This window comes from Lonchura striata, chromosome 5, assembly GCF_050655825.1.
Source record: "Lonchura striata isolate lonStrDom1 chromosome 5, ASM5065582v1, whole genome shotgun sequence".
Taxonomy (NCBI): Eukaryota; Metazoa; Chordata; class Aves; order Passeriformes; family Estrildidae; genus Lonchura; species Lonchura striata.
The window spans coordinates 72,047,167-72,064,124 of record NC_140707.1 but is presented as its reverse complement, the minus strand read 5'-3'; the positions used below and the strand labels follow the sequence as shown (position 1 = coordinate 72,064,124).

The 16,958-nt window shown below is 44.5% G+C and overlaps 1 protein-coding gene across 2 annotated transcripts in view; it reads right to left on the bottom strand.

Moving 5' to 3' along the window:
- The window catches only part of MAP4K5 (mitogen-activated protein kinase kinase kinase kinase 5), a 57,430-nt gene extending 41,406 nt beyond the window's left edge, over positions 1 to 16,024 (bottom strand). The window contains exon 1 of one of the 2 annotated variants that reach the window (XM_085581052.1): positions 15,817 to 16,024. In XM_085581052.1, coding sequence (XP_085437178.1) covers positions 15,817 to 15,924 — 108 coding nt within the window. In that variant the 5' untranslated portion in view covers positions 15,925 to 16,024. The remainder of the gene's footprint in view (positions 1 to 15,816) is intronic. The other variant, XM_077783873.2, reaches the window with a different exon arrangement.
- Between the last annotated feature and the right edge of the window lie 934 nt (positions 16,025 to 16,958).

Below are 16,958 nucleotides of genomic sequence, written 5' to 3'. Positions count from 1 at the left end.
ATGAGTGACAGCATCCCACTGAGCACAGCTCTTCCAGAGTATTTTAGCAGCTGAATACTAACACTGCAGAGCATCACATGGAATCTGTGTTCAAAATAAAACACAACACAAAGTACAAACACAAGTACTCTTTTTTTCTTTTTTTTTGGCTATCCCATTGCGTTGCTGTAGTGACTGAGCACATCCCACCCCACCAACGTGACTGTTAGTAGGTCTATTTTGGGGGGCTGGGAGGGTTTTGTAGTATTACACACAAAAAAAATCATTGGGTTTTCCCACTGAGATCTGACTTTCCTCCCAAACAGCTGCTGTGGCACAATGGAACCCGAGGTGAGGCCCATGGCAACCCCTGTGTGCGATGTTCCCACTGCACACCCAAACACCACACCTGAGAAAACACTCTGGGGAGGACATTTTCTCTAGCCAATGACCAGAAATAACATAGAGAACTGGTTTCAGAACCAGTTATGCACTCTGCACTGTGTTTTATTCGTTTTCAAGAGTGCAAGCCAAACAGCTCCAGCCCAGGGGGTCTACAGTGCTGAGCCACGTGAGATGGGCAAAAATGGGGGAATCTTGGACATTTGAGTCTGTGCTCAGTGTCCTCTTCCCAACCACAGAGGAAGAGAAAGGGAAGATTCATGCAGCAACAGCCCTCTGACAGGCTCCAAATTAGTATTTTCAATTTCCATGGTGAAATCCTCTCCTCTCCCCACGGTCACTGTCTCATCTCCAGCCTTGGATCAAGAGCCCCATTCAGAGAGGAGCTGTTGGAGCGTGTCTTCATTTAATTGAATCATGATTGCAGCTCCTGTGGCAGCCCTCCCATCCCTCCCCAGCTTATTCAGCCCTTGCCAAGCTTCACTCACCACTGACCACGAGGTTCTGCTGCCTCAAGTGCTGCCTGCTTGTCCCCAGTCACCGATTATTATCCCTTCCAAAGGTAGCTGACCTCCTGCCCTGGCAGTGAAACACAAGCTGCTCTGCTTTCCAGTTTCTGACCTCTTACACTTTGTAACTCCTAACCTGCTCTGTGTGGTTTGGAAATTCCCATTATGCTGTGTTTCCCTTTCCGTGTCTCACAGCATCATCAAACAGAGCCTTGAGTTCACCTTCCTGCACCTCTGAATTCACATCTACCCTGTCAAGAGCTCTCACCCAGCTGAAGTGACCCAAAGAAATATCTCTCATTTTACAGGAAATTTTTGGTGGATGGTGATTTGCTGGACTCTAACAGAATTTGAATTATGTCCTAATGCAGAAGTTTAAATAAATGTTCCTGGTGTTTATTACAATTAACTATACAATTCTGCTTACACTCGTGATTTACATACATTTGACAGATTTTTAAAAATGCTTTAAAATCTAGAGCTGGAAAAAAACAAGTATCAGCAACATACTCTTAATGACTGTAAAGGTGTCTGCTCGTCTCATACACAATCTCTTCACCAGATCAGTTTAACACCTCAAGTTGAGGATGAGGATTCTTAAAACGTCAGCTGAAGGCAGAAAACAACTCAAAAAGCCCAAATTAACAGCAACAAGAGTTAATCTGCACTGTGTGAGCTTAAAGTTGCCTTCCTTCACAAGAGGACACTGCAGTTTTCTGCAGAAAGTACTTTTGTAAAAGAAACCAAACACTCTGAAAGCTCTAAAAAACCAAAAACTCCTTGAAAATCTGCATGTTAACCCAAGCAGAGGGGCCAGAGCCAAGCCAGATCTGCTCAGAGCAGATCCAAACTTTGGTGTCAGGATGGTGTCAGGGGGAAGAATCACTTGCTCTGGCTCCAGCCCAAAATAGCAGCTCCCACTACTGTTTCCCAGTTTTGGAGTGGGTAGAGTGTGTTGGTTCCTCTCCTGAGACCAACACACCTCAAAGCACCCTCAGAAGACACCCAGGAATGGGTTCAACCCAGGCATTCTACACCCTAGATGGTGCTTGAACCCAACCCACACAGCTGCAGTTCCTGTTGGGGGGTTTAACCCTTCTTTTATGTAAAACAAAATAAGCAATATCAAGTCAAAATACCCCACAGCGCCATGCTAAGAAACCCCATCTTACATTCTTTTTAGGTTAAGTCCATCCTGCTTGGTGCTGATGATGTTTCTGTAACAGATACTGGACATATTCATTCACCTCTGAAGGTCTGTGCATGGATTAAAAATGTAAAAGGAACAAAGGAGGAAAGCTTAAAAAAAAACCCCAAAATTGGACAACTTCTGGCAAATGTTAATGCCAATCTTCCTGGACAGGCTGATTTGTGCCAGACAGAAACAACTGCCACAGAATCACAAAATCCCAGAATGGTTTGAGTTGGAAGGGACCCTAAAAATTGTTCAGCTCCAACCCCTGCCATGGCAGGGACATCTTCCACCATCTGCTCCAAGCCCCATCCAGCCTGGCCCTGGACACTTCCAGGGATCCAGGGTAGCCACAGCTGCTCTGGGAGAGCTGTTCCAGAGCCTCAGAGGCAACAAATCCTTCCCAAAATCCCATCCAGCCCTGTCCTCTGGCAGTGGGAAGCCATTCCCTGTGTCCTGTCACTCCAGACCCTCACTCAAAGTCTCTCCATCCTTTTTGTTGGCTCCTACAGGTCCTGAAAGGCCACAATTAAGTCACCCCAAAGCTTCTCTTCTCCAGGCTGAAGAACCCCAAATCTCAGCCCTTCCTCACAGAGTGGAGCTGGCCCTCCCCATGGGGACTCACACCTATGGCAGATGTCTGGCTGCTCCTTGCTGCTGGAAAAACACACCTGAACACCATTCCTAATTTTCAGGGCTGTCTGTCTTTTAGGAAGCAGAAAGATCCAGAAGCAATTGTTCCCCCTAAAATCTTCCAGCTGGATTTTTGGAGATGGAGAGCAGTACCAGACTCCTTTATAGTGGAAGGCAAAGAGGCTTTCAGAAACTATTTCCCAAACAGAGACTTTATAGATTTAAGACAAATAAAAGAGAATGGTCTCTTACAACCAGCAGTCAGTGCTTTTTGGGATAAACCCAAAATTAAGATTTCCATGCTAATTTTACCAGCTTATTCTGCAGTTGCAACAGAGCCATCGCTTTGGATCTCTGAGCTGAATATTGCACGAGGACAAATATTGATTTTGTGGGTGCTCTCCAGATGGATCCTGCCAGTCCTCATCCCTCAGAACAAGCAGCAGCACGAGGCTGGATGAAAAATTCCCAGCTGTCACTCCCTATTTCCACATTTACAGCTTCCCCTGTTGAAAGGACAGAACCCAGAATATGCAGAAGTCCAGGATTTCCAAAAATTCCACATTTAAACCTGAATCCCAGATCAACCACTGGCACTCCTGACCACAGCTATAATGCAAATAAGGCTTAAATGTATTTACTTTTGCTGGCAATCGGTGAAATTGAGATGGTTTATCTCTGGCAGGGAAAATTGGGAGGAGGAGAACCTACCTTTCACTCAGAGACTTCTGACACTTTCTTACTCAAGGCCAATTAACTCAAGCAAGAAGGGATTAACAGCTCATTAATGATGTTAGGCCAACTCCCTTTATTCTCCAGAAAACCAGATTGAGCATTTGTATAAGCAGAGGGGTTTTGCAGGTCTCAGTAGCCACTAAAAACATTTAATTCTCATCCCTGCTAATTATTACCGAAGGACAAAGACCTGGGGCAATAAAGATAACAATAATAGAGCAAAGATCAATGCACAACTTAACATTTATTTAGAGGGAAAAAAATAACAAAAGAAGTCAACTCTGTGCTTCCAAGCAGAGGTTGGTTATTCTCCTATGAAATTTTTTTTGGCAGATCCTCCTTTGCAAAATATTTGGCATCATCCTTCTAAAACTGAAAAGCTAAAGCTAGAAACAGACCCTGACCACAGAAGTATTATTTAGCAACTAATGCAGCACAAAAGATACAAACAAATACCACATGAGGAAAAAAAAAAATTTAAAAGGCCCCAATTTTCACTCAGCTGGAGAAAAAAACAAACCAGAAAAGAACCTTTTCAAGTTACAACTGTGTGCCTTACAGTGGTTTGAAAAGCTACTAGAAATAACTCACTTTCCTGGGCAATAATAAACATTTTTGAACATAAGATCATGAAAATCAAAGAATGCCCATGGAGCTGCTGATATACTCAAAAATGAACAGATGCCCAAAAGCTTTACAGGCCAGGGTATAAAATAGGGAAAAGAAAAGAGGGGAAAAAAAAGAAAAATATACCTTCAAATACGTTAAACCACAAATCAAGATGGATTTTAAAAGGATTTATTCACCAGAAGATACGGAGAATAAATGTGAAACAATTTTATTGTATTCCTATGTTGAATGCCTAGACCACAACAGCAAAAAACCCCTCACAGTATTATGGAGTACAAACCCAAGTAATAGTAAAAGATTTCATCAGCTCCAGGGGAATTTATTTATTCTTTAGAGATGAAAAAACTAAGAGATGTGATAACCAAAATTTTTGAAGAAAATACCTATGTGTCTTCTTTTACTCACCAAAAAAACCTAAAAAAAACCCCTAAAAAACCCAAAACCAAACCATCAACCAAAAAAAACCTGAAAATAAAAAATCTAGCTTTCAAGGCAGGGGGAAAAGAAATTTCTGAAGGAAACTAAAAGAATTTAAGACCATCATTTATTTCTTTATCAAAAAAAAGTATTTTTTACTGCTTTGTAAATACAAGCTAACACACAGTGAGATGTGTCTCCTCAGAAAAGCAAGACTGAGTAGCCTCCAATGGCATTTTGAAGGGAAAAAATTGGAATTTTGAGATTGCAACTTTTATATCAAACCCTCCAAATCAAAGGTAAAAATGCTTACCAACTCATTTTCCTTATCATAATTTATCTGATAGAATCTAGAGAGATTCAGGTGGACAATGTAAATTTAAGCAGAAAAATTTACCTCCACCAAAGCTGTTCAGTAATCACCTCCTTAAAATTTCAGTTCCTCGGAGATGAACTCGCCATTACAAAATTCAAAATTAAAATGAATAAAATAATTAAAATTAAAACTAACAAGCCATAAATTTGCCTCGATGAAGAAAACAGGTCAGTGTTTTGCCTTTTATTGTTAAACAAACCAGTGACCAGAACAGAATTAATAAAGAAGTTGTGTAATTTAAGAAGTCAAAGGAAAAATAGCTAAAAATAGGAGCTGGAAGATTCTTTTTCTGTTCTACAATTAAGCTTTGGTTTGCATCTGGACTGTATCAATTGTCACCTTCTTGGGCTGGGAGATGGGTAAGATTTGATGCTTCTTTCTGATGCTGGGACAGCTGTTCCTACTAAAATAAACCCCAGCATTTATTTACACTCTTCATTTTATAGTGATGAAAATAGTGATCAGCAATATTTCTAATTCAGGAGAAAACTCCACATCAGAACCTGGATTCTGTTGGAATAAACAGAAATGATATTTCAGTAGGTGTTTTAGTGAGGAAAAACTGAAGTTCTAAACGTGCTGGGGTACATGAGAAAGGTTACAGAAAAAAATATGTTTTGCACTTGTGCTGATGAAGCAGAGAGGAAATATGCTGCCATTTCATTACAGATGATAACTGAAAATCGTGCAAATTATCTCATCCTCTCACTCTTTATTTTTAGCCAGAACAGAGGGAAAAAAACTGTCTGATTTATTATTATTGTTATCTTAATTTGAACCAATGAACTCATGTAAATGATGTCACCTGGAAACAAGACTCTTTCAAGATGTCACATGAAAATTAGAATATTTTTCTACAATTTCACCTACAGCTATCAAGCACCAGTTTCACTTCAGTCACCTGATTTCAAGCACTTGGCCAGAGACGTCCTCACTTTACTTTGAAAGATGAACTAAAACCATGCTGCTCCAATAATATGAGTTATTAAATAATTAGAATATTCTGGTAAATTGGGCCTGATGATTTAAGTCGCATCTTAAAAGAATTTTAAAACTTTTAAATTTTAACACACTTGACAACATTTTCCATCTTGCCTTATTTCTCTTGTCTACGTAGATTTTATTTTCTTTACTGTGTTTTCTGTAGGGCTTTAAATTGACATTTGCTGCATCCCTGGGTATAGGGAATTTTGAAGGAGTTTTGAAGGAGTTAGAGATGGGATTTCTGAGTTGGTTTTGATGATGTGGTTTATTTTCTTATTTTCTACATAGGTAGGAAGTGTGAGCTTGGTTTACATCTTTATAGTATGGTTTAGAAGGTTATAAAAAACCTAGTTATAAGATTTTTTTAAGGATGTATTGATTAAGAGGGCTAAATTCCTAGTTATAAGATTTTTTTCAAGGATTTATTGATTAATAAAACACTGTTAATAAGGATATTTACATTTTTTATTTAATCTTTAAATTATTTCACTTTATGGATTTATGTTATAGTGTAAGTTTTTTTAGTTAATCATGTTATGATACACAAACTACTAGTACTGTATTCTAAACTTCTTGTTTGTCTTTATAACTACTTATATTTTTTTTTATATCTCAAACTCTAAACCTTTAAACTCTCTTTTACTTAATTTAACATGTGAACTATAAATCTATATTTTCGCTTTTAGTACTTAAGTTTGGAAGTTTTTTCCTAAGGTCAAAACTTGTGTTTAATTTGAAATTTTGGTTTACAGGCCTGAAGTTCTGAGAATTACAACTGCTCAATGAGAATTTTAGATTTTCTGTGCTGACAGGCACTGACCCCCAAGAGAACTCTTCCAAAATGGAATGACAGAACTGGGATTATAGGTGTGGAGTTTGAGTAAAATGACATTAATAATAAAATAAATAAAAATAAAATATATAAATGAATAAAAATAATATTTAAATTAATTTAAAAATCACATAGTAAAAAACTCAAGAGTTTAAGGTTTTAGAATACAGTAATACATATAAAACAAGATAAAAGTTTGATCTCTCCCTGCAGCAGCTGTGTGCATTTTCCATGGACCAGCCTTCCCCAGGCAGACACCACGAAGGAATGTGCTGGAGAGAGCCAGAGGAAATCGTGGTAGAGGCTCTGCACAGCCTGGCTGCTTCCCTGTTCCCAAAATTCTGCCTCCACTCGAGGAAGCACAACAAAGCTCCCAGGGAAAATGATTTCAAAAGTCATGGAATGGTTTGGGTTGGAACAGGCCAGCATCACCTCGTGCTGGGAGCAGGGACACTTCCACTCCAAGGCTGCTCCAAGCTCTGGCCAGCCTGGCCTTGAATAGTTCCAGGGATGGAGAATTTCCCAAAAAGCTCTCATGGAGCAAAGCCACAGCCTGTCCTCCTCCTCCTCCTCCTCCATCCCTCCTGGAGCTGCCTGCAGCCAGCACAGTCAATCTGGACTCAAGACATCCCACTGCAGGATTTACACAAACCTCAACACCCACGGAACGAGAAAAAGGAAAAATCCATGGTCATGTGCCCTGGACAGGCTCGATGGATCATGAAACCAAAAACTGAGATCTCCTTATCCATCCTCAGAAATCCCTTTGTCCTGTTTGATACTGTGAGCCAAATTTAAAAACAAGACTCTCAAGTTTGGCAAAGTTTAGATGGCTCTGTGTTAATCCAGAAGTTATTCCTACCTCTTCATAATTAACCAAGAAGCAGAGGATCAGAGCTCAACCAGTGCTTTAAATTTAATCACACTCATGCCTGAGAAAACAAAATGATTTTATCAGAAACTGCTCATCCTGGGGACTGTCTGGGGTCTTGGGCTGTGAATTTTTACAGGAACACATCAAATATTCACCCTTTACTCACTGCAGACCAAATGCTTCAAAATTTCACCTTCTGTTGTTTCCCAACCACTCATAAATAAAACACAAATACCTGAAGCTGTTCCATCACTGAGAGCCATGAGCACCCCTCAGGCACTGCTTCCTGTCAAATTTTAATTATTTTAGTTTTATCAAGAGAAAATACATCCATAAAAGATGGTATTGCCCCACCTTTATTCTTTTTACCTACCATGTTTACACATCTCTGTGCCTGTACAAGTGACTTTACCATTTATCTTCCCCTGGGATTAATGACTAAATCTCCCAAACATTTTTGGGAGCCTGGTGTTTATAATTCAACTCTGATCTTGCTTGTCTGTACGTTAAACAGCAAGTTAAGGCAAACAGAACTCAATTCTTTATTGCTTCAACAGCAATGATCAGCAAAGAATCACACACACACAGCTGAGACCAGGACAAAAATACAGCTTTTTGGGGTGGATCATCACAAATACAACTTTTTGGGGTGGACCATCCTCTCAAATGTAAGAAGCTATGCCTTTATTGCTGCACAAGAAAAGCTACTCAAAAAAAAAAAACCACCTTAAGAATGATTCCTTATCAATAAGACAAGAGAGTCCCCCTTCACTCAGAAGAAAAACAGCACTTGTCATTCTGGGACGTCTCAAAATTCACATTTCAAACACGCTACAAATCCAGCTTTTTCCCACTGAGCTGCAAATATGGTTCATTCAGCTTTCTTTTTTCAGACATTCTTTCTCCAGCCAAATCTTCCTCATCTCTATGAAAACATGAACCTCCTAGACACAATATTCATGCAGAAGGCACAAAAATACCCTTGGGGGAGGAGTCATTCCAACGTGCCAAGATATTAAATCTGGCATTAAAGATGTCATTTTGAAGGATCACTAAATGCAGCAGTTTTGGACACCAGGACTGTGTGCTCTGAGGGTACCCATGACTATATTTTTATAATCTTTTTACTATCTTTAGGAGAATAGAAGTCAGTGGAAACACAAGAGCAACACCCAGGAGATTGTCCACTGGGAGAGGACAATCCTAGAAGCAATTCTGTTTTTCACTCTCCCATGTGCTCTTTCATTCAAGAGCTTCAAAGACATGGTCAAGCTGCAGCTTCTCCACACAGTTTTCCATCCATCATGGAAAAAGGTAAGTTTTGGCTCGGGAGGACCCTGCAGACACTATCCACTGTGAAATGAATCGCTCCAGCATTTGGGTGAAACAATTTAGAAACCTGAACAGCAAAACAGAAACCTCTCTGTGCCAAACTCACAAATTTTTGAAAGAAGAGTTTATCCAGACTCCATATGTGATTTTCACTGGAAATCCAGAATGGGTAAGGGAACAGCATAACTCCCCAGATCAAAGGTGGCTGTGTCCACCAAACCTTGCTAAGTCTTTTACTGCTAGAAATCCTTCAGAAACTTGGAAAGAACTCTTCTGGCTTCTTTGGAAAATTTAAAATCCAAAAAAGTAATGGAATGGCAAAATATGAGAAAGTCACAGAATCCCAGAATGGTTTGGGAGGGAATTTAACAATGAACTCATTCCACCTCCTGCCATGGCAGGGACACCTTCCACTGTCCCAGGCTGCTGCAAGCCCTGTCCAGCCTGGCTCTGGGCACTGCCAGGGATCCAAAGGCAGCCTGTGCCAGGGTCTCCCAACCCTCCCAGCCAGGAATTTAATCCTAATATCCCATCTAACCCTGCCCTTTGTCAGTGTGAAGCCATTCCCTTTCATCTTATCACTCCACATCCTTGTGAAAAGCCTTGGCAATCTCAACCACCAGGCATCGAGATTGCCTTGAGCTGAAGAACAACTTCATGAATATGGGGATGTCCCTCTGAACTGGAATCTCCTTGGGCTGATGCTGCCTCTCCTCTTCACTCCCAGCTGCAAGCAAGCAGCAGGTGCCAACCACAGCTAAAGGTAGCAGGGAAGGTTGTTTTTCCAGCTGGAATGAGCAGGGACAGTTGCTGGTGTCAGCAGAACGCGCTGCCAAACTCCGTCACGGCCTTGCTGACAGGAAGAGCTGCTCCCTCTGACAGGGATGATCTGTGAGCTTCCACCACGCAGCTCTCTGACAGGACTGGGGCTCAGCCACTCATCCCAGAAATCCTGGATGCTTTCCAGCTTATCCAAATGTTGGCGATGAAAATGATCACTGCATCTTCTGCAGACAGTGAGGAAGGAAGGAGATCCTGGCAGGCAAATCTTCTCATCTTCCATCTGCTCTTCCCTCTCAGGTCTCTGCTGTTGGGGGGTGAGTGGTGTGTGACCTGCACTGTTTGCTTCCTCTTAATGGATATCTCACATTGAGAAGAAATTAGATTTTATTCACAGAATTCACAGAATCACTGGGCTGGAAGAGACCTTCATGATCAAATCCAACCCAGCCCAAACACCTCAACTAAAGATGCCACATCCAGGCTTTGTTAAACACACACAGGGATGGTGACTCCACCACCTCATCTGTTTTTAAGATTTTGGAGAGTGCCTGGCTCCTCAAAGTAAGAGACAGGGAGAAATAACCATAGGGGAAACACTACTCCCACCATGTAACTTCCCATTAACAGAAAACACCAAGAATTCCAGAACGGTTTGGGTTAGAAGGGACATTAAAAATCATCCAGGTCCATCCCTGCCATAGGCAGGGACACCTTCCACTGTCCCAGGCTGCTCCAAACACATCCAACCTGGCCCTTGGCACTTCCAGGGATCCAGGGACAGCCACAGCTTCTCTGGGCACCCTGTGCCAAGGCCTCCCCACCCTCCCAGCCAGGAATTCCATCCTAATATCCAACCTTGATATCCCTTCTTTCACTCTGAACCCATTACTCCTTGTCCTGTCACTACAGCTCCTGAGAAACTGAAACATGAGCGACAGGATATAATATTTAAAACCAAGCAGCTTGGAACATCCCACATCAAAGACCAAATCCTTAATAAGAAAAACTACTACAAACATTTCAAATGGAAACCCAAAGGTTTCACCTTCCACTGCTGAATATCATCACAGAGGGTGTCAACAAGCCACAGAGCATCTTGGTTCTCAAAACAGAAATCCTGACTGCATTCTAAAAGAAAAGCATGCCATTCCCAAGAAGAGGAACTCCACAGCAATAAGAAAAAACTCAATAGCCTTGGTTTGATGTCATTCCAAACACCATTCTCATGGAAAAAAAGAGCACACGGAGTTCAGGCATGGCTACAGCCAACACTGCTGCCCAGAGGGCTTTGATCTGCAGAGGAAGAGTGGAATCCCCCACACGACAGATGTTTTATGGTCATTTATATGTGGAAGCAATGTATATTCACCAGGGACTGAAGTGCTGAGTCAGGGGTGGCTGAATCCAATTGGTCTGCAGCTGCCGAAACATGTTTGTATGAAGTTGGGAGTATGTGATTAAAAGCTGTCACAGCCATAACTGTTCTCTGGTATCAAAAAAACAGCTTTAGTACTCTGTTCTTAACCTGTTGACTTAAGCAGTAAAATTTTCATTATCTGAGAGATTAGAATGACATTGAGAATTGTTTTCTAAACATCAAATCCAGGCTTTGGCTGCATCAGGAATTAGAATCCGGAGCTCTGAGAACAAGGCGGTGACCACACAAGCAGGGTTGAACTCTGATTCAAACTGGACAGAGTTTGAATCACAGATACTGGACAGATACTTTTACGGCAACCTTTAAAAAAAGAAAACACAAAGAAAGTAAAACAAATATTGTTGTTGTTTGTTTTAAATTGAATGTGAGCAAAAAGTCTTTGTGTGCCACAATCCAATTTCATCGCTCACTATTTTCCAGCAGCAATTGCTGGCAAAACACTGCAGGTTTCTTCTAAGTTGATGCCTTTATTTGGTGCAGGAGACTAAAAAATAATGACAATAATCTCGAGAGAAGAGAGACTGATCAGGTGACTCCAGAAAGAATGAAATTTTCAATAAAAATGATATTCAATAAAAATGCGCCCCTTGTTTACAGGCAGCTTCTGCCACGAATTTGCTGCATTCCTTGTCCCTTGTGCTTACTTTTCAAGAAAGCCACTGTGGCACTGCTCACAATCCTGCTTGGAAAAGCCCAAACAAGCCAGCTTTAGAATCGCTGCACAAGGTCATGTTTGATCATCGGGGAGCACAGACATGCCGCTATTCATCCGGCCGGCCGGGGCTGCCGGGCCCGGCACATCCACGGCCCCGGCTCAGCTGCCAAACAACAGCCTCCAACAAGGATGAATTTACATCCACCACCATCAACCACCCTTTTGTTCCCCTCTGCAGAAGCAAGGAGCACTTACAACTCTGTTTGGGCCACTTGGGAGTGAAAAACACAAAAAGCTGAGCCCTGGGAATGGTTTGTGGTGGAAGGGATCTTAAAGCTCGTCCCATTCCACCCCTGCCATGGCAGGGACGCTTTCCACTCTGCCAGGATGCTCCAAGTCTCATCCAACCTGGAACACTTGAATATTTCCCCTAAATCTCTCCACCAAACCTCTTCAGAGCCATTAATAAACACTCCAATAAAAAAATCCATACAGGAAATCTCAGGAAGGATGAGCAGCAGCAAATTATGCCCTGAATTCAAGTCCTGTTTTCCAAAGCCCTTTGAGGACACCGAGATCCACAACTGCACACGAGCAAATGACTGGATGTTGTGATGCAACCAAATTCCACAAGTTAAGCAAAACAGGCCAGTCTTCTGCTATTCCAAGTACTTCCAGCAAATGCCATGGACTGCAGGAACTTGTGATGATACAGCTGATGGTGGGACCTTGTTATCAACCCAGCCTTAAACAAATGAGGACTACAAAGCCCTAGAGAGAAGCTGCAAGTTCACTCACGGGTCATGCTGGTGTGAAAACCCATGCTGGGAAACATCTAACCACACTGGGAATTTACCTGGGAGGAGATCTGACCAGCCACTTCCCAGTGCTGGAGGTTAAATGCCATTTACAGTCTCCAGCAGCTTTTTCAAATTTTCTGCTCCAAGATCCCAGTCAAATGTGTGCTTCTCCATCAACCACACACACACAACATCTATTTCAGCATGAAACAGATGCATTTCAGAATTTCTGAATGCAAACACAATACATTTATGTCATTTTTAAACACTGCCTTGAGATTTTATTTTTTATGACAGTGGGAAGACCTTTCCAGGAAAGGCAGATTAGAGAGACACTGGGGACATAAAAATACTATTTTTTAAACAGCATATTATTAAGTTCCAGTTCTCATCTTTGTTATTACAACCTCTTCCACGAGTCAGTAATTCAAGGTATCTCGGTGCAATGCTGTAAGGGATAAATTATTGCAATGGATCAGAATTGGTTTAACATTAAAATCCTCTATTAAAAAGAAAAAAAAAAAAAAGCTTTCCCACCACATATGAGACAACTAACAAGTCAGGATTGTAATGGAAATTACTTCCAAGACTGCTAGACACAAACTTGGATCTATTTACACAGGCTGTGAATAGACAAGAGTTTATTTACAGATGGTTTCTCCCCGGCCCTGAAATGCATTTTGGGGAAAAAAGATATTAAAACAACATCAACAATCCAGCACTTAGGAGCAATCCTACAATCAGCCATTGTGTGCCATGTGACAGACAAGAGAAATAAACCCCACAAACACTAAGAAAACACATCTCTGTTTAAAGCTTCCATGGTAGTCATGAAAAGCAAAGTGGGCAGGGGAATTTTGGAAAAGCCTTTAAATATTCTTCTGTAACCTAATCGTGAAGATAAATATTTGCTTAACCTCCACCTTCACCATCCAAAAATGAGCCAATTACTCTAAAAGCTACCAAATGCCCCAAGAAGAATTTAAAGCATTAACCACAACCACCAAAAAGCATCAGAGGAAGAGGCAGATGTCCCACAATCTGAGAGGCTGCCTGGCTTAGACATCCCAAAAACAACTGTGCTGGAGACGCTGGTGACTCATTATTAGTGAAGGAGCAGAGAAACCACTTGAAGAGGTGAGGGGAAAATTCCATTTTAATTTAAGAGCCCTCTCTAGCTAACCTTCCCCGAGCTCTGCAACATAAAACCACTTGGATATTCACTAATAAATGCATTTTATAAACACTTCCGACAGCCCTCAGCAAGCACAAGATGTGCCATCTGCACTGAGACTTACCGGGGGTAAGAAAAATAAAAGTCCAATGTTTATACGTTAAGTCCTTTCAAGAAAAAAAGGTTTACCTTATTTTTAAAATTATTATAACATCAATAGGTTTGCTGTGCATATTTGTCATAAGAGGCAGTGCCATCTGATTCAGCATTCCCTTGATACAGCTCCTGTTGCAGGCCTTTACAAAAACAAAGAGCAAACCAATGACCTAGAAACAAATGCAGCTTCCCAAACTACTTTAAACTCATTAACTTTGTACTTGGTTCAGACTCATAACAGCGCCCGAAACTCCTGCCAAAAACTTCTGATTGAAATTTGCCAGGCTGCACGAGGAGAAAGTTTGGGTTGACTCCTTATCTGAAGCCGTTTCAGGAGCAGAAGGAGCATTTTTCATAAGCCAAAGAGCGGAGGAGGGGGGGCAGAGGGCTGTGGTTTTTTTGTTTAAAGGGGATGGATGTGTTTACATGGCACGGAGCAGAGCCATGCATCCAACCCAGCTCCGGAAGCGGAAGCTGGATGACATGTCAGCACAGCTCTCCACTAATTACCAGGATAATGAGAAGCAGAATATTTCTTTTTTTTCCACAAAGGGATGACACAAAAACACTTCCCTGCAACGCAACTAGTTATTTCTTGTCGTGCTGCCTGGTTATTTCTTGTCATGCTGCCCTGTACTGGGCAGGCACACACAAACAAAGCAGCTCAAGGTAGGCAGAATTCCAGATTTATGACAGTTGAAACGTTCTTTTAAAGGATTTAGTGCTAGAATCCCTAGGAAAATAGTTGACTGATCTGTGCACAGCACTGTAGGATTAAAAAAAAATAAAGAGGAAGGTAAATATGCACCATGAAAACTTTTAAAAATAACTCCCTGAGGTCATAAGTAACCATTTCAAAGGGGTGGTGGGAACAAGATCCATCCATAAAACTTCAATTTGAACATTAGCAAAGAGCCCTCCCCCAGCAGGAGCAATTACTGCTGCCTTTCATGTGGCACAGTAGCACACCTTCCCTTGCACGCTTGGCTGTGTCAGGTCTATTTTAAACACACACAACAGCACTACAAAGGAACACATCCCACAGCCTTCCTCCCCGTGCAGCTGAACACGCACATTACCAAGCACAGGTCGAAAACTTTGAGGCTTTCTTTTTAATCCACTTTTATAATAAAAGCTGCTGAGCATCCCTGAGGTGTGAGGAACATCCCTGAGGGATGAGGACAGGGCTGATATGAGAAGGACACACCACTGGCCTGCACCTCCTGTCCCCCACGCCTGTGGTTCTGTTGATGCGAGCATCAGCATAGAATTGCAGAATCCCAGAATGGTTTGGCTTAGAAAGGACCTAAAAGATCACCCAGTTCCAACTCCCTGCATGGACAGGGTCACTTTTTATGCACCATTCCAAGAGCATCTACTTGATGTGCTGCACTAACTCTACCTCGTGCTGCAGCTCCGTTCCAGCTTCTGAAGAGCTTTAATCAGCTTCTGCTTTTCACAGGCTATTATTAACCTCAGGGATAAAGTAGCACCCTTTTAATCAGGTGCTTTAACTGGATGCGTTCTGCATACAGGTACAGCCAAGAGATATCCTCTACCTCCTCGGGCAGTAACGTGGGAAGAGCTGCCTGCGATATTCACCGATCAAACCCCCAAGAAGGGAAGCGGTAGGAGCGAACCTTCTCTGGCGCTGCAAGCACAGAATCCCAGAATGGTTTGGGATGGAAGGAACCTTAAAGATCTCATTCAGCCAAACCCTTCGTCACGGGCAGGGACACCTTCCACTGTCCCAGGGTGCTCCAAGCCCCGTGCAATCCGGCCTTGGGCACTTCCAGGGATGGGCACAGCCTCTCCGGGCACCCCGTGCCAGGGTCTCACCTCCCTCACCGACAATCTTTTCCCACACAAGCGGGAATCCTCCGGCTTTGCCAGAGGCGGCCCCCCCGCCGCTCACCTTGTACACGTCGCCGTAGGTGCCGCTCCCCACCCGCTGGATCAGCTCGTAGTCCTGCTGCGGGTTCCGCCTCAGGATATCCCCGCTGGCCCGCGCCGCCGGCTCCATCTCCGCGTCCCCGCCGGCCCCGGGATGCTCCTACCGCGGCGGCCCCCGGCCCATGGCTCCTGCGGCGGCTCGGGGGGCTCCGGGCGGCCCAGACAAAGGCGGCCGGGCGGCCGCGCCCTCCGCGGCTCCCGGGGCTGCTCGGGACAACCAGGAAGAGCGGCGGCGGGCGGGGAGCGAGCGGGCTCGGAGGGAGCTCCGGTGCCGCCGGCGCTGCGGCCCGTCCGCCGGGGCGGCCAGGCCGGGCGGCTCCTACCTGCGCGCCGCAGCCCTTTGTCCCGCCGGGGAGGGAGCGAGGGAGGGGGAGCACCGCCACCGCCTCCTCCTTTTCCTCCTCCTCCTTCTCCTCCTCCTCCTTCTCGCTCTCCTTCCGCGGCCGAGCCGGGCCGGCTTCGCTCGGCTCGGGACGGGACGGGCCGGCAGCGCCGCCGCAGCGCCCCGGCGCGGCCAACGCGGGGCCCGCTCCCGGCCCGCCCCGCTCCGAGCCCGGCCCCGCTCCGAGCCCGGCCCCGCTCCGAGCCCGGCCCCGCTTCAGGCTCGGCCCCGCTCCGAGCCCGGCCCCGCTCCGAGCCCGGCCCCGCTCCGAGCCCGGCCCCGCTTCAGGCTCGGCCCCGCTCCGAGCCCGGCCCCGCTCCGAGCCCGGCCCCGCTCCGAGCCCGGCCCCGCTTCAGGCTCGGCCCCGCTCCGAGCCCGGCCCCGCTTCAGGCTCGGTCCCGCTCCCTGCCCGGCCCCGCTTCAGGTTCGGCCCCGCTCCGAGCCCGGCCCCGCTCCCGGCCCGGCCCCGAATCGAGCCCGGCCCCGCTTCAGGCTCGGTCCCGCTCCCGGCCCGGCCCCGCTCCGGGAACCGCCGCCGTGGGGCTGTTACAGGGCCCTGTTACAGGGCCGGCGGCTGCCGCGGCTGGGGCTTATGCAATCCCAGAGTGGTTTTGGTTCGAAGGGAGCTTAAATTCCGTCCCATTCCATCCCCTGCCATGGCAGGGACACCTTCCACTAGACCAGGGTGCTTCAAGCCCTGTCCAACCTGGCCTTGGGCACTT